Source organism: Eretmochelys imbricata, chromosome 3 (genome assembly GCF_965152235.1).
Source record: "Eretmochelys imbricata isolate rEreImb1 chromosome 3, rEreImb1.hap1, whole genome shotgun sequence".
NCBI classification, from domain to species: domain Eukaryota; kingdom Metazoa; phylum Chordata; order Testudines; family Cheloniidae; genus Eretmochelys; species Eretmochelys imbricata.
Window position 1 is genome coordinate 135,625,314 of NC_135574.1, and position 18,386 is coordinate 135,643,699.

At 39.0% G+C, this 18,386-nt stretch overlaps 1 protein-coding gene across 1 annotated transcript in view; it reads left to right on the plus strand.

Moving 5' to 3' along the window:
- The window catches only part of RYR2 (ryanodine receptor 2), a 743,716-nt gene that overhangs the window by 314,549 nt on the left and 410,781 nt on the right, over positions 1-18,386 (plus strand). The window contains exon 14 of the mRNA XM_077812173.1: positions 15,687-15,761. Within this exon, the coding sequence (XP_077668299.1) occupies positions 15,687-15,761 (75 nt within the window). The remainder of the gene's footprint in view (positions 1-15,686; positions 15,762-18,386) is intronic.

Sequence of the window (18,386 nt, forward strand, 5' to 3'; positions counted from 1 at the left end):
CTCGCTCTCCCCCGCACACACTCACTTTCACCGGGCTGGGGTAGGGGGCTGGGAGGGGGTGCAGGCTCTGGGCTGGGGAGTGGGGCCAAGGGGTTTGGAGTTTGGGAGGGGGCTCCAGGCTGAGCCTGGGGCAGGGGGCTGGGGTGCAGGATAGGGTGCGGACTCTTGGAGGGAGTTTGGGTACAGGAGGGGGCTCAGGAGTGGGGCAGGGGGTTGGGGTGTGAGCTCTGAGAGGGAGTTTGGGGGCAGAAGGGGCTCAGGGCTGGGCAGGAGGTTGGGGTACAGGTGGGGTTTGGGGTGTGGACTCCAACTGAGTGTCACTTACCTTGGGCAGCTCCCAGAAGCAGCCGGCATGTCCGGCTCCTAGGCACAGGGTTGGCCAGGTGACTCTGTGCACTGCCTCTGCCTGCAGGCACCGCCCTTTGCAGCTCCCGTTGGCTGTAGTTCCTGACCGATGGGAGCTGTGGAATTGGAACTCTGTTGTGGGGGGAGGGCAGCACGCCAACCGGACTTTTAGCGGTCTATTAAAATCTCCCAGATTGGTTTCAGTAGCCACTGGGAGATCAATTCTGATTCCGGGAGACTCCCAGCCAATCCAGGAGGGTTGGCAACTCTAATAGTAGAATGAAAATATATATTTATATTTAAAGTGCTTTCATTCCATTTTTAAAATGTATTTCCAGAAATATTTCTATTGGACGTAAGTTTTGTGAAATATTGATTTTACAAAACCTGAACTTTGGGTCATATTTGACCCACCAGTGCATAGATTACAATTCTTTTCAAGGCCTCTGCATTCTGAAGACAAATAGTCCCAGGAAACATACTCTTAAATGCCCTTTACTTTTTCCATTCTTATTCATCCCATTTCCTTGCATGGCCCATGTTTTACTTTAGACCCACTTTGCTATCTGCTACTTATTCCCCTTTCCTTAGCAGAATGTTTGGGCAGATGTCTGGTTTTGCATCCAAGATATTTCACATATTCATAATTTTACGGTGGAACTTATGCAGCTTGCAACAAAATAGGCCATTCCCTGAATGCAATTTGTTGAAGCGTGCAACTTGCAATAATTTCAACTCTTTTCTCTGATTTATTTCCCTCCCCTGCCATGTGCATTTCCCCCCCACTGTTATAGGTATGATTTTCCCTGACTTTCTTTGCCTTTATCCCTAGGGAGTATTACAGTGTGTAACAGAAACATATTGTACTGTAGCAGTATTTGAGGCTCAGAATCTACTGTGAATATGTACTGATGGAAATAAAGAAGAAAAAGAATGGGTGAGATCCTGGTTCCAATGAAGTCAATGAGAGTTTTGCCATTGACTTGAACAGGGCCATGATTTCATGCATTCTTTTTTGTGCAGTCAGCATACAGAAAATGACCTTTTCACCTGCTGTCTAATTCAAGTCATCAGCATGATCTAAATATGATGTTAAGAATCTGCTGTGGCTAAATGGTTTCCTTACCAGCGTTTTTGAAAAAATTGTAAACTCAAGTAATGGCTAGAGAATCCCTTCTTATCTTCTTCCTCTTTAAATTTGAGTAATTTGTTAACAATGTTTCTGAATCCTGTTTTTGGAGAATTGTCTGACACAGAAGCTTTAAAACATTGTTTGGATTCCAGGCAGCTTGAAATGGTCCCTGCATTGTGTTTTGTGTCTTCTCTTGAAATTGTAGCACTGCATTTTTTCTTTATTTGTTGATTATAATTTTGAGGATTTATTTATGAATTCATAACATCCAGGGCATATCTAAAATTATTGTAATTAGGGGGCAAGTTGGTGTCTGGAGCAGACATGCACTGAATTGCTTGTGAGAAATTACATAGAATTGTTTTTTAATTAAACAGCTGAAAGCAAGATGCTGTGTTAATACTAAATTAAGGATGTACAGCTTTTTTTTTTTTTTTTTTTTTGAGAGTCAGGAAATACACATGTGTAAGATTCCTCCAGCAATGTTACTCAACCACATAACAGATGTTGCCATTTTTCTTGTTAACTGTACAACTTAATTATTTAATTTTATGTTTTTGAAGGTGTGTGATAAAATACACATGATGCGCAATGTGGCCAAGTTAGTGTTGTTGTAGAAATTTTAAATTTTGTGTTTCCTGACTCTCTTGTTTTGGAACTTTGCATGAATGTAAATGTGGATTTTTTGTATTTGTCCTTTTTAAAAACAAGCCAACCTTATACCACAAGTGTATGTTGAAATTGCTCTTGTTGTTTGTTAGTATGTAAAGATATTTCCAGTTAGGTTCTGACGTTGGGTTCTCATTATGATTGTATCATTATTTGTGTAGAGCCCAATGAAAAACCCAGCTAGGAACTCTGTTAACCTAGCATAATAAACAGTTCCTGCCCCAATTTAGGTAAAACAGACACAACATCGAGAAACAAGATAGAATGCACATGCAGAAGGAAGTGAGTTACAGTTTTCAAACATTGTATTAGAGCCACAGTTATTTTTTCCAGGGATAGAGCTTGGTTGATTTCTTCATTGTTTTCAAAATCTTTAGTTGGAATTTTGTTAAATTGGGATTATGTAAATAGAAGAAAAAGGAAGAGAGAAGGGACAGAGGAAAGCAAGAGGACATTCAGCAGGGAAGGAAGATGGGGAGCATGGAGAACCTGTGGAGTAAGCCTGAGCTGATGGGATTATAGGGGAGGGAGCAACAGGGAAGCAAATATTGGAAATGTCCTGAGTCAGAACTGTGGAAATGTGGCTTGATGTGACATCACTGTTCCGCAATCCCTGCTTCTTGCCTTTGCTCCTGCTGGCTTGAGTTTCTGTAGCCCTGTGGGCTGGTTCTTCCTTGGAATTTCTTTGTTTGAGCCCACATGGCTAGGAGTAGCAGGGGGGAAGGTGCTGCCTGGGTCTTAGTATCTCCAGTGTAGGGGGGAATCAATCCTGTATAGTTCTGGGAGTTCCAAGGGGAAGGAGTAAACCTGGCTGTGCTTCATATCCTCTTCATGCTTTTGAATCTCCTAAGGCTATTGCTTATGTTTGCCCCTGCTGGCTAAAGAGTCTGTGTGGCTCTTGGGGCTGGCTCCTCCTTCCCTGGAATTCCTTTCTATCTTAGGCTACACGGCTAGAGATAAAGAGGGATGCCTCAGGGCTGCGGAGAAAGAGGATGAATTCCAACCTGGCTCCTGTTCTGCTTTGGCTGCAGACAGTGTTTTCTGCAAGATTTGGTTAACAAAATAACGTATCTAATTACATTATGCTGGCTGTATAGTTGCAGTGGGAAAAAATAGAAATTTACATTGTTTCAAAGGATTATTTGACATTTTCAGTATATTGCAGAATGCAGGAAGAATTTAGAGGCCTTAAAACTGGGGGAATGCATAACTTTTTCACACCTGCAGACATAGTGTTTCATGCCTTTAACATAGTGTGCATACTATGTTGTGGCAAATTGTTGGGAGACTTTTGGTTTGTGAATCTTTCACTGAAGAGTAACAAATAGTTACAAATAGTCCTGCCTGAAAACTGTACCAAGAATCAGCAGGAGAGCAGCAGCCCCTGTGCTGGCCCAGCCTTTTAGTACTAAGGCAAAAGGGACGTATAAAAGGGTATGGGAGTTAATTAGGCTCTGCTAACATTTTAGCAGTTGCTCCATGAGCACATTCATATGTGACTCCTCAGTTAGTTATCTTTATGTATTTTTACATTTTTTCCTCTCAAATCAAGCAAGGGCACGACTGAGTATTCGGACTATTTATCTGCACAATTTCAACTGTCAAGCATCAGGTCTGTGCGCAATAACCACGTCGTAAAATAAAAGTGTGAAGTATTTATTTTTCATCTTTTCCAGACTGTATTAACTCCCCTCTTCTCATCTGGATGAGCACGTTTTCTTCAATTATGTCTATCTTAGGTACTTCTATGATCTTCAGTAATGTAATACAAGTTCTTTATCTTCACAATACCTCACACGAGGTAGGGAAGTAGTATTTTCCCCACTTTGTAAATAGGAAGGAAATAAAAGTTTGCAAACTTAGCTATAGCGTTCACTTGCCTCTGAAGCTGTAGTACTTTCCTGATTTATGTTTCTGACATTCCATGTCAGATGAGTTTGATGGAAGTTACAAAATATGAAGTAATATCCAGCAAGAGAAAAAAAGGAAAACAAGGAAGGAAATGGGAAGAAATAGGAGGAAAGAAAGAGAGCAGATTTCTACCTTTTCATCCTAAAGCACAACAAAAGCAGGGAGAATAATTAATCTTGTCTGTGGGTTTCTGGGCACTCCCCATCTGTCAAATCTGTACCTCTAAAAGCATTATTAGATGAGATGGAATCATCTATAATGCTGTAGACTCTTTTTTGTGTGTATGTCTTTGTATATTTAGAAAATGAGAGGCTGCTCAACTGAAAAATTACAGGACTTGGAAATGATATTGGCTGCTGCAGAAGAGTCAGTCAAGTCCACACCAGCTTCTCCGTTAATAACTGTTATTAGAAATAAAGATTTTGGTGCAGTAATAGGTGCTCTGAGTAAACCCTTTCGAGCTGCACGTGAAGGGCCTTGGAGCTTCTGATGTTCCTGATTGTGTTGCATGGAACTTGAGGATGTTCTGTCTACATATGTGATGTGGCTAAAATAATTTCTAGTTGTGTAGTGAACATCCATAGGGCACCGAGTTTTTAAAGGAAAAACGAATGTCACATCAAATATCATCAAGAAAATTCATTTATTTTGGGTATTTCTGCTGGGCTAGAGAAGAATATCAAGGAAAATATAGGGGGGAAAGGTCCATTGTGGATAAGACACTGTCATTTATTTAAGCTTTGAGAAATGAAGAAACATTTAGAGTAATCTAATTTGTCTGCTGCACATAAAATGTTGGGTCTTTCCTGGGGGGTTCAGGAATACAGTTGGAGTGGACAAATAATCTAATAGCAACTTTGACAGTAGAAATGGAATGTGGCAGCAAAATAGTAACTATTTTTCTCTATGGTTTTAGTTGGGACAGAGTGGCCAAAGGGTAGAAAAATATGTATTATGAGAATTAGAGAATACATATTTCCTCTGACATGGCTCACGATCCTGATGAGATGTCAAAGGCTATCCTATCTAAAAGCAGAAATCATATGAATTAAAGTTCATATGGCTTTATTACATTCTGCTTGGGAGTGAAGAGAGATAAGGTGTGTCAGAAATTTTGAGTCCTGATCATGTTGTGCATAGGTTTTATAGCTTCTTTCTTTGCACTGTATTTGTCAAATTTAATCTATCTGGATTCTTGTATGGGGACCATCTCTCTGGTGTTTAAAATTATATGCCCAGCATATACTGATCAATGCTGTTATAAACAATGCTGTTATAAGGCCCAAAGTATTTAAACATTCATATGTCTTTGTCATAGTAATAATGTATATTAGTTGCACCGTGTGTGTGTGTGTGTGTGTGTGTGTATATATATATATATATATAGAGAGAGAGAATGCATTAAGCACATAATATTAATAACAGTTATATAGCCCAAATTGGCCTTTATCTTTTATAATTCTTTTCACTTGTGCTAACTATGCCATAATACCCTGCGTTAACTGAAGTAAGTTTTGGCTTAAGTAGATAGGAAAGCTGTCAGGATCAGCATATAAATGTGTTCTCCTAGCAACAGGTAGGGAGTTTCTTTCACAGGCCAGTAGTGGAATGTCCCAAAGGGAAAGGACAAAATATATGATTGTTCTACCCTGTTACAAACAAAGGATGTACTTTCATGCACCAATACCTGGAATGCTAGTATGCAAAACAGAGATAAGGAAAGGAACTGAACAACAAGTTAAGGAGCTGTGAGGAACTGATGGCTTGCCTTTTAGTGTCATGTAAAAAGATGTGTAATTGATAAAATTATCCTATAAATACTGTAGTAATGTATAAATAATGTACTAATGTATGGGATACAAGATACAAGAGCAAAACAAAATGAATGGGCATTGAAGTTCATCATGTGCATTGTTAGTTCCATGAGTTTTTTGTTTTTTTTTTAATTTTGAATAAGCATTTTTAATCTTTTTGTTAGCATTTCTTTCATGGTTTAGGATTTGTAGGAAAAAGCGTGTTTTACGGCAGGACTTTGAGGAGGGAGAGTGATCTCTGGTGGAGGGGAGCGTGTGCTAGAGGGATCAGCCACATGGGACAGTGCATGGAGATCAGTGGAAGGACATGAAGTGAGTAATTATGTATGTGGCTTCAGCAGAGTGAAAAAGGGAGCAGAAAGAAGAGAGGGGGGTGAGGATGAGGAGTTTGAATTTGATGCAGGAGACAAAGAAAGAAGCAAGTGAAAAGATTCAAAGGGGCTGGATGTGGTCATCAATTTCTCTTGAGGTGAATATAAAGGCTTTTTGTTTGCATCAACAGGAAAATATTGATTGAGTGAAGAACAAAGTTAACTTATAGCTCTCTAAGGACAATTGATCTTGATAGGAAGCCAATAAATGAATCAGTAAATCGAATAATTCAAAATCGATTTGACAGTGATATCACAGCATGTGAACACTGATAGCTTTTGGGGGAGGGTAGCTCAATGGTTTGAGCATCGGCCTGCTAAACCCAGGGTTGTGAGTTCAATCCTTGAGGGGGCCATTTAGGGATCTGGGGCAAAAATTGGGGATTGGTCCTGCTTTGAGCAGAGGGTTGGACTAGATGACCTCCTGAGGTCCCTTCCAACCCTGATATTCTATGATTGCTTATTCAGAAATATGGAAATCTCTCCACTGTGACCTCGAATTTCAAATCATAACTGCTTTTTCTTCAAAACTAAAATTCTGAAAGGGACACTATGCTATAGGTCTTGGGTGGGGGAACAAAGAAAACAAAAACCCACCCAAAAATTATCTGTCTTTTGATTGGTAAGTAATCACTTTTCCTGTAGTCTGTCTGTGAAATCAGAGAAATACTCTTGCATATATTGTCTCAGGAAGGAAAGAATTAAGAGAGAAATTCCCTCCTATACTTGTCTTTTGTCAGTCCAACAAGGACTGATAGTAAAGTTAAAAGCAGTCAGCAAAGTTGAGGACACTTAATATAGTACTGGACTGAGAAACAGAAAGGACTTACATAGAGGGCTTCAGCCCTACAATAACTATATTATTATTATTATTATTATTTTAATTGTTTTTCCCATCTTTGAATTTTGGGATCCAGTCTACAGCAGCATTATTGGTGAGATGGGTCACCATGCTGGATTCTCCAGCTCCTCTTTAGGTCCCAATTCTAAGGTGCTTATTATAAAAAATCACTGACTCATCACAAGACCATGATCATCGTAATGAGCTAGAATTGTTACTCTTTGTAACGATAATAATTACCCTCTGAAAAGAATGAGCAGCTGTCTTTTATTACTCAGAAATATAAAATGGAATGCCAGTCCACCACAGGGCACTGGGGAGGGAGTTTGATTTCAGTGGGGCTCTGTGCTGTGAGGTTTACCCATACAGTTCTCAGTGTAGGATTAGGACCTAAAATATTACAGATGACAAGTAATTTACTATTCTGACGGTTATATGCATTTTTAAAGTATCATGCACCATGGGATTCTTCCACAAATGTCATTATTATATAACACATGCCCCTGGGAGGGATCATGGATCTCCTGACTTCTACACAGGATCTCTTTGGAGGGGTCAGGCTTCGGTTTGTCAGGAGCCTAAATTATCCAGTAGGAAAATTACTGTATTAAGAGTTGTATTAGGCTCAGCCTAATTTATTGGAAACTGGTTCAACAGCTCTGCCTCCCCTCCTTTTGAGGAGTACCTGGAATTCTCTAGTCTAAAGTGTTCTAGGTCCTGGTCAGTTAAGGATTTGCAAATGAGGTTTAGGACTTTCTGCTAGACTCAGAACTGGATAGGCAGTGTGTGAAGTAAAGAAACTCATATTCAAAGTGGCTGAACAGATCCTGTTGATACATTGTATAGTCAATTGCTTGATCACACTTTGGTTTGGTATGAAATATATTTAAAAGACCAAATAACCAATGCCATTCAGGTTTATTGCTAAAAGTCAATAATACTATAGTATAGGAAGAAAGGTTCAATAAGATACCAGTTTTGGGGAAGCAGTCTCATTCAGTGTTGTTAAATTCACCTTATACAGAAGGTGTGCTCCTGAAGTTATACCCCTAAAGCTGCTGGTTTTTTTTTTTTAGTCAATGTGTTTACAGGTAAAAATGCATTGTGTGTGTCATCTGAAACTAGAAACTTTCCACTTTGTTTTTCTGGTACCATGGTGTTACCCTTATCTCTGTGTTCTGCACACATGTATTCCAAGTACCAAGGGGATGAAGGCACCCCCTTGGTTTGTACCAGCATAGAACACTCATGAATCTTCTCCTTTGCATTTGGGACATTCCAGTACTGGCCTGTGAAAGTAACTCCTTACCTGTTTCTATAGTAAACACCCATATGTTGTGATCCTGATTTACTTTTTCAGCTAATGCAAGGTGTTGTGGCATATGTAGCATAAGTGAACAGAATTATAGAGAGACATAAGCCAATTTAGGTTATGTAGCTGCTAGAAATGTTATATAGATATATAAAATTCACACCACATATATTAATATACCTATCTTAGCCTAGCATATATGGGTCAACAATCCAAAAAGGCAAATTATTTGTTACAGGTAATGGAACCTATATCAGTCTCTTTCAACTGTAAACATTTTCTTAGATATAGCATTAATAACTTCACAAATATGCACTGTACCCAGAAAAGGTTGGTATCTGACACAAGGAAAGGATTATTTATGACTAAGGCTTGAGCTCCCAAAATTCACACTGACAAGTGACAATTTCTTTGATTTTTTAAAACCCCCCATAATCTTAAAGGTAACAATGTTGCATTATATATTCACTCAGAAGGACCCCAAGCTCTTCACACACTTTACCAGTGGATTCATAAACTAAACACAGAACAACTTGGTCCATCACTTAAGTGTGTAGCCACCTGTGTGTGAAATACAACGGCTATCTGAGTACATAGAAAACACGCAGCAGGTTTGAGCAGGATATGAAGAGACTATCTTATATAATTGGCTTTTAAGTGTAACTTTGAATGTCATCATCTGAACTAGAATTGTGCCAGGACACCGACTTTATTAGACAGTTACAATAAACCCATGTTACTCTTAAATAAAATGACTGCCAATTCAAACTGAGATAAATAATCTCCTCTTGGGGTTTGGACTAGATGACCTCCTGAGGTCCCTTCCGACTCTGAGCTTCTGTGATCAGAAGTGTGGTAGAGAGCACAGTGTGGGCTTTCCTTCCACTTTCTAGTGCTCCAGAGCAGAGGCAGTCGGTGTCTGCGCTGTCTCACTCCCAGAAGAAAAGGAGCAGCTATTGCCACAGGCAGTGCTCCATGCCCCAGAGGGTGAAATGAGGTTACAGCCATAGTTCCAACCTCCCTGTGCAGCAGAACTTCTGTGTTGGGAGGATACAAGCTATTTTTTTCCTCAAAAGTATAGCAAAGCTCATAGGTGAGCCTACCTCCTCCAATGTCTCCAGAGTCATTACATCTGGTCTTGATCTCTGGAGGCATAAAACCTCCAGCCACCTTTACGTAGGCAGTATGCCATCCCGTAGTGACCCCAGTATGGTTCTTTTTCTAAGAACTATAACTAAGCCCTTGAAGTTTATTTTATTTATTAATCCATTTATAATCCATGCAAAGCACCATGCTGTTATGCATATAAAACTAAAAGAAAATTGTTAATTAAAAATATGAAATAAAAAGGAAAGCTGTTTAGATAAGATCTTAACATTTTTGACACTGAGAAATAAAAAGAAAAGCTGTTAACATTTGTGACATCTAGATTTGTTTCAAATCATTTGGTTGTACTTCATTATCTCCTCACAGTATAATTTAATATTTGCTTTTTATTGAATTAGGTAAATTTCAACAATATCAAAATGGAATAGATTATCTCATTTAGTGCCCTGCATTGCAGTTAGTGAATTTAATTGGTGTGGCTGCTGTCTCCCCATACTGCTCTGCAATATTGTAATAAGAATATGAATTGGCTCATGGTTCTCTGGGGGAAGTTGGTATACAGTAATCTATTTTTAACCCATGTAATTAATTCATTATTGTAATTGGATATTCAGTTGTCTTGCTGCCTTTTTGAGATTTACCAATTGTCATGAAGTGCAAACTCCTGCTGTACATCTCACAAAGATAAGCACAAGTGTGTTAGGAATCAGCAAGTGGGAACATGATTAATTCTGGTTAGCCCCTACTTTTGTGTCCCAGTAATGTCACTTACAGCCAAGAATTGTGCAGTGTGGAGCCAAGAATTGTTCAGAGAGCTGAAGAACAGAGGAAAGGATGAGCTGTCCTTGGTGCTGTAGTTACAGTATGTGAACTCCAAGGAATTAGTGAGCAAATTAGCAAGTTCTAGGCCCTAGTGACTTTGTATTAGGAGGAATTAAATAGATTAATGTCATGATCAAGAAGAACTGGTTGTGTTAGGCTTAATAAACAGCCATAGGTCAGACAAAAGACAGCTTCATTATAGTGTGTAGTATTGTTGTAGCTATGTTGGTCCCAGGATATTAGAGAGAGAAGGTGAGTGAGATATCTGTTATTGGACCAACTTCTGTTGGTGAGAGAGAGACGCTTTCAAGCTTGCACAGAGCTCTTCTTCAGGTCTTCCTAGAGCTCTGTGTAAGCTTGAAAGCTTGTCTGTCTCACCAACATAAGTCGGTTCAATAAAAGATATTACCTCACCCACCTTGTCTCTCTAGCTTCGTTATACAGACTAACTGAACAAGCTGAAGATCTGTAGTAAAGATGAACGTCAGACTCTTGAGGACTCTGAGTTTATTACAACTATGTTCTCTTGAAATAAAAATGCCTAATGGCATGGGTCTGTAAGCTTAGAAAAAATATTTAAAGGGTGTATTGGAAAATGGAAAGGAAAATGGCAGGAGTGTTTTATGGAGCGCCTCACTGGGGAAGAGGAATGTATTTTGTGGCCCTGACTATACTCTCTTTCTCCTCTTTTAGGGAGAGGAGCCTGGCTTGTTGTGTGGGCTCTTGCCCCCTCTTCATTTTCTGTTGCCATTATATTTGTCTGTATTTATCAGATTATGAATAATAATAAACTATTGCAGGATTTGTTTCTCTGTACTGCTCTTCACTTAGTAATATGAATCTTTATTGCACTTAACAACGTATATTTTTGTTTTCTCCATTATTCCAGTGTGAATCTGAAACAACTCCTTTGTATCCAAAGGAATTATTACAGATTTGCACAGGTGTAACGGAAAGCAGTGAGTGTTTTATCTCAGTAATGTCACCTGCTGTTAAGGGTTACTGTAAAAACTCTGGGTCTCCTTCAGTAAGGATTAAAATGTAATGAAACACAGTTCATTTGGACTCTGAACTGCTGTAAGTACTAGATAAATGGTAGTAATGGGGTACATCAAATGGAACAACAGTGAAAGCCACTTTGATATAAAGTAAATTCTAATAATTATTTTCTGGGGATGGAAGAAGGTAACAAATGAAGATTAGACTTCATGTTAACGCACACACATCTGTTATTTGTCTAACATTCTAAGTTTCAAGCCAAATTCTGCCTATCTGTGTAACCTTGTTGATTTCAGCAAGGTTGCACTGATGTAACTGAAGATAGTAGCTTCTTAGTTTTATATATGCTACAATTTGTTTAAGAAAAGCTAAATCTACTTTGGAAGAAATAAAATTTGTTTGTTTGGCCACAGATTTCACTCTGCCTTTCTTTGAAACCAAACAGCAGTGTGATGAGGAGTTTACCCCACACATGCTGTGAAAGTATTAATATGGATCTGAGAGGCCAATTAATCTGCCTGTTGCACCTGGAATGTGGGCCTAGCCTAATTAGAAACAAAGTCCAGCTAGGGGAAATCAGGGCTTGTTTCCCTAAAGAGCTGGGTGAGCCCAGTTGGGAGGAGGAAAGTTGGAGGTGAGGGAGTTCACTTTCACTCTCTCTGAGGAACTGCCTGGAAGTCTGAGGAAGAAAAAGGGGAGAAGACCAGACAGGTTTCTCTAGGGGCTAGCTGGAAGCCCAGTTGGAGCCTCCCTGAATACATGACTATGGGGAGAAGTGGGCCAGCCCCTGAATGATGTGGTGGATTGAGGGACAGAAGAACAGTCTAAAGCAACAGAGGCATGCCTGCAATGAGGTGGCTGGCTGCTGAGTCCAGCCATGCTGACTGTTTAGATTTTGTATATATTACTTGAGTACTTTGATAAAGGACTCTTGGACCCAGAAGGGGTAGAACTCTGTAAAGTAGTCTGGCTGGAGGGACAGGGCACTCCTGTGGCTGGAGTAGGCCAAAGGACAGTCTGGCAGGGAGGGGGAAAATTGAGGCAGAGCTGCCACAAGACCACATCTGGTCATAATGGGGTGGGTTGGGGTAGCAACTTGCTGCAGACAGTTATGAAGTGAGGGAGACTGACTGTAGAATTTCAGTGAGTCCTCTGCCACAGCTGAGAAGGTAGTGGCATCCCTGCTTCTCTCTGTTGACTGGGAGTTAGGGGTGACAGCCACCACATCTACAAGGTAATTTTCTTAGATGATCCGAGGGTTGGATAGGACCTGTTCTTCTTGCGCCTAGACTAGTAGGGACTTTATTTTACATTAGCTCTGTCTACTCCTCACTCTCACACGCCAAACAAATACCCTCCTAATTCCCAGATATAGGGCTTTGAGTGTTCATTATTGTACATATAGCATGCCACCCTTTCTCTTGAATAAATTGACTGGCCATGGAGCAAGTATTCCTGGCTTTGGGAGATTTTTGTGTGTGCTTTGTTTAGAAGTTCACATTGGGCAGAGAAATTATATTTCTAATGTTAAAAAAATAAACTTTCATTATTTGGCTAATCTGTTATTTATTTTTGTCTGTGCCTATCCTGTAGCTTTCTCTTCTTAAATGCAGATGGTGCCCTGAGGGTAGCTCTCTTTGTATTATGGAGTTACTCATTCTTTCAGGGTAGAAGCACTTTCAGGGTAGAAGCACTCAGTTTCACTTTGCAGTCCTGCAAAGTGTTATTCATAGACAAGCTACATCACAGAGAGAGATTACTCCATGGTACCATATTCATTCATAGAAAATGGGTGAGAATGTGCTAGAAACTATTTTCCAGTAAGAGGCTGCTAAATACTGTATTTACATTTCCCAGTTTTTTCCCTGTAGCCTGCTTTCCTCTCCCATTAGCCTCCAGATTCCTCCCAGGTGAGCATTCCAGGACTCATCCTTCCCGTTAGTGGGGCAGCCAGTGGCTTTAGGCCCTTAGGATATCTGAATGATCTTGAGGACGAAAGAGGATGTACGTTGACATAAAACAAATCAGTTCAACCATAAAGGACCCATTCTTTCAGTTTCACTCCATGTATTTCTAAAGGTATTTTAAATTACACTGGTCTGGGATTCATTATATATTCCATCCTGGATCATTGCCAAACAAATACCTGTAGAGTATGAGATTAGTGCCATATTTCAGGCTTTCCAACATTAGAAATAATTTTGTCTCCTGCAGGTTTCAGGATATCACACAGAGTTCACTGAGTTCACACACATTTTAATGGCCTTCTAACTGCTAGAACAAGCCTTTATACTATTTGAAAGAGAGAATTCCAACCACATATAGAATCAGTCTTGAATTTTGGTATTTTGTGAAATGTCAGCTAATTTTATAGGGAAATAAGCAAAAGGCTAATTAAGAATTTTATGATTTTAAACAGTGTGTGGCTGCTTATGTGTTGTTTAGTAGAGCCTCTGTTGTGGTAGGCCATGTACAAAAAAAGAACAAAACATGAAATCATGGTACCTGACTTGGAGCACAGGTTTTCAGAATGTTTATTGTGCTCTTGAGGGTTGATTTCAATAAAAGTTTAAGATTTAACTGGCACTGTTGTTCCCTCTGCAGAGACGTCTGAGAGCTTGTTGGAGGCCCCTCATGCTGTTGCTGATAAGCTATTCCTGCAACAGACCCAGGAAATTAAATATAGAAAATATTAGACTTGATGGTGAGAAACCAGCACAGGGTTTTATCTAGTGCAAATGTTTTCCAGGCCTTACACCTTTTCCAGGCATTACATCAGGACTCATGATCAGTGATATTACTTTGATGTAATATTGTTTTTTCATGCAGTATGAAAGTATTAAGCCAACCACAGCTGTATGAAAAATGCCACGTACTGACATAGGCAAACTTCTGAATATATAAGTTCAGATACAATACGGCAAAAGTTTCTTTTGCTTGTCATCTGGTTCATAATATTTAAGAAGCAATCGGCCTTGACATAAATGAGCTTTAATTCTTTTTAACACCTACAGTTGATAAAGAAAAAAGCTTTTAGGATGATCCAAATTATTAAAATAATTGATATGTTCTCATAAATGGAACAGTGTTAAAAGGATCAGTGTCAATCTGTACTTGGGGGGAGGGGATGGGGGAAGAAAAGGAGCCCCTGCCAGAAATCAAGGCCAGATCTCAACTTGTGCATATTGTCAAAGATCTATTAAAGTCAATAGAACTCTGACTGTATATGCCAGCTGAAAGGCTGGCCATGACTACTTAAAAATATCATCCCAGTCCTTACTCAGGCAAACCATCCACTAATTACAATGTAAATAGTCAATGGGAGTTTTGCTTGAGTAAGAACTCGCAAGATCAGGTCCATTGTTTGGCTCATCAGCAGTGCCATCCTAACATATTGCGTAGACCATACTAACAGACGAACAAGCAAATGGTTAAAAGCCTATTTCTAATTTAGCTAAAATCCCATTTTTAAAAAAACAAACAAAAAACCTGGTGTGAAATCCTGGCCCTGCTGAAGTCAACAGAACTCTTTGACCTTGAGAGGGCCAGGATTTTACCCCCAATGTTAAGGAACTGCCCATACACCTTTTCTTGAGGTAGATGCGCACAGAGAGGAGACTGACTGTGCATGGATCTTGGAAGGAGTTATCTGGGTCAGTGATTTTTATTTGAATTTACACAAAGCATATTTTGCTTCTATTTTGAGATACTTTTTTCTCACATAATTTGAAACCTCATTCATCTAGGATGTCAATAATGTGACTCCCTCTGTTTAACTTGTTTCCCCAACATTTTAGCTTTATCTTTTAGCCCTGGATTAATATTTTAACATTTGCTTCTCTTATGCTTTATTTGCCTCCCGTTGACACCTTGGAGTTGGAATTAGTCCTTCCTTATCTTCAAATAAGTATTTTGGCACATTTGTAACTTCTTGTGTTATTCTGTTGTTTTTAATGAGAAATTCGAACACCACCATCTTACTTCTGGTTTTGAAATATCTATTTTAGTGTTGAGTTTTGCTATTCAATGTTTTAATCTTCAGATTATATATTTTTTCCCCTGGCAAATTGATCCTTAGAAACACTGAGGTTTACATTTTTGAATGTGGTATAAATGTGATAGTGGAAAGAAATGTTTGATAAAATTATGCATTTTAAAAACAAAATAATGTATATGAACAAGTGGATCAGAACATTTAAGGGACAAGTTATTTTTGAGTTTGATAACCATAATTGTTAAATAACAGTTAACTGGATTGTCTTGGACCTTGAAATTAAAAATCCTCAATTAACCGAACAAATTGAAAGTTAAAGAAGAGATATCAGAATTTTCATCTCAGAACATTGCTTTGTTTGATTTACAGAACTGTCCATTATGAAGGTGGTGCTGTGTCGATTCATGCTCGTTCCCTTTGGCGACTAGAGACTCTAAGAGTTGCGTAAGTAACAATATGCAAAGAAAAAATATATACAATATAATCAAACTCGATCAGCTGTATGACTTCAGTCAGAGTAGGGTCAGTCTCTAAGTCAATAGCACAGTAGGTAAAAACTAGAAGCAAACATGAAAGCCCTGAGTCAGCAAGGTACTTAAGCGTGTACTTAACTTCAAGCACATGAATAGTTCCACTGTGCTTAAATATGTTGCTGAATCACATCCAGGTTCTGTTATTCTGTTTTAATTTCAAATATTTGTGGTTTTATTTTCCCTTTTCCAGTCATTTATGGTTATGGACAGCTCCTGCATGGTGGTCATATTCCAATAAGATTTTATGTTACTATGCTTTGTCCCCATAAATTTCTGATGCATTTTAAAAAGCCCTAAATAAACCGAAAAACTCGCACAAAAGTATGATGTAAAGTTGGATTGCTTGCTGGGAATTGTGTCTTATTTAGCTGTGACTGTAATATACAAGCATACCTTAAAGTTTCACTCACAAGTATGCAGTTATGATAAAATGTGAAGTGACAAATTATCATTTTAGAGACTAAATGACAATAGCTGTGGGGAAATGTTACACTCTAATGATGTTGTTTAATCTGTGCATGCCATTTAAAGGGATGATGTTAAAAGACGTTGAATATATATATAAGGGGAATGGAAGGATTTCCCTCCACTCCCCTTTAGTTGCTTTTGGACTAAATTGTGCTTAAGCAACAGCAATGAAACCATGAGAGAATCGCTGCCTTTTTGTTTCCCAAACCTTTCTCTTCACATGTTTCAGGGTAGTATTTTACCATCAGTGTGTACCACCTGGCAAATAATGGAACAGGAACAGTGAGTTATGTTACAATTTGATAGTCTTATGGCATAACTGACAGGCAATGTTTACAGACTGCAGGTTTAGAGAACTTGTCAGAAGAATCTGCAATACAAGTCAGCCCTGACAGGAGTAATCTTTCTTTACAAGGAACATGACTGTTACTATCAAAATGTTAAACTTTTTTTTTTTGGGTGGGACACAATTATTGCCAAATTTCAGATGTATTATTTTGTTACCAAAGGTGTCATCTTATAACTTTCCAGCTGGTGCTAAATAGACAAATTTATGTGCATCAGTGATTAGAAGTAAATTTTGAATGTATCGAATTGGACACATGATTTGTGACAAATCAGTCTAATCTGTATATATGTTTGTTATTACTACTATACAACACTATATTGTGCAACATTTACATGTTTAACAAATAAAGACTAAAATCTGTTTCCTGTCCTGAAAATCTCTCTATCAATGACTCAGACCTGCAAACACCACAATAAGTAGTGCTGATTAGTGAGAGTAAACCCAACATTTTACATTCTAGAACTCCAATCTTGTAGAGATTTATGCACATACCTAGCTTTATCCCATAGAAGTCATGAGGCTACTTAGATTAATGTCTTTCCAGGCTTGGACTGTAAGATTTTTTTTTTGCGGGGGCAAGGCTTGCTCTAGTAAGTAATATACTACACGGTTTTGTGTGCAGATATGGTCACAGAGTTTCCTGGTACATTAGATGGAGTAACATAATATGCATGTGCATTCTTACACATTCTTGAAACTTTTGGAAAGGTTACTTGAATCTGGGAGTTTTTATGATTCAACATAGAGGAAATATACAACAGCCCAGATTTATGCGTGTTTCCGCTAATATAAACCCTGGCACAGGCACCTGGATATTGAAAGTCCAGTAGGGAGGGAGGTTGTGACAACAGAAAGTGGACTCAGTATTTCCTCTGAGAAGAGAATAGGAGAGGAAGGCTTGGACAGAGCAAAAAGATAGGGTTTAGGCAAAGAATTATCAGAGGGGGAAGGATAGCACGGGCTATGACTAGAAAAGGAAAGATCAAGTGGTGGATGGAAATGAGAGAAAGGCCTAAGTAATTGCAAGGAAAATACATTGGAATTGGAATAGCTTAGTGTTCCTTTTATGGAACCTCGAGCTCTTGAAAGATCTTGTTTTATGCTATTCATCTTTTCTTTAGAAGAATATTTCTTAATAAGATTGGTTCTAAGACTATTATTGCTGTTGGTTCATAAATCAACACCCCCTCTTTTTTACAATTGTGCAAGCCCTGTCACCAACCCATCACTGTTCCCCAGTCCTACTTCCTTTTCCCAATTTCTCTTTTTTCTTAAAATCACTGTCTTTCCTCCTCTCCACCCACTACAACCTGGAACTTGTGCTCTGGCTGTCCAACTTCCTCCCCCAGACTATGCTGATGGGATTTTCCATACAATTTTTTCCATACAATTTCTTGTTTTTGAATTCTCTTCACTAGCACAGAACCCCCTGAAGCATTGCACAGCTTTGATTCCGTAGCCAGTCTCAATGTAAATTCACACCAGACTGTTAGGAATCTTTTGTACAGAGCAGCTGGTGGTAGCGTTTATCATTGTTTTGCCCACAGTAGTCTGTGGGCTTGAGTCTGTTATGCTAAAGCGCTTTTATGCCATTCTGGCTGTGCAGAGGGGGCCTTTAAGTGGTCAGAAACAGCCTGCTCAGAATATTCACTACCCAGAAAGCTTCCTCAGTGGTTAGAGCTAGTGTAAGGGCAGTGCACGCTCTGCTGCCATCTCTCA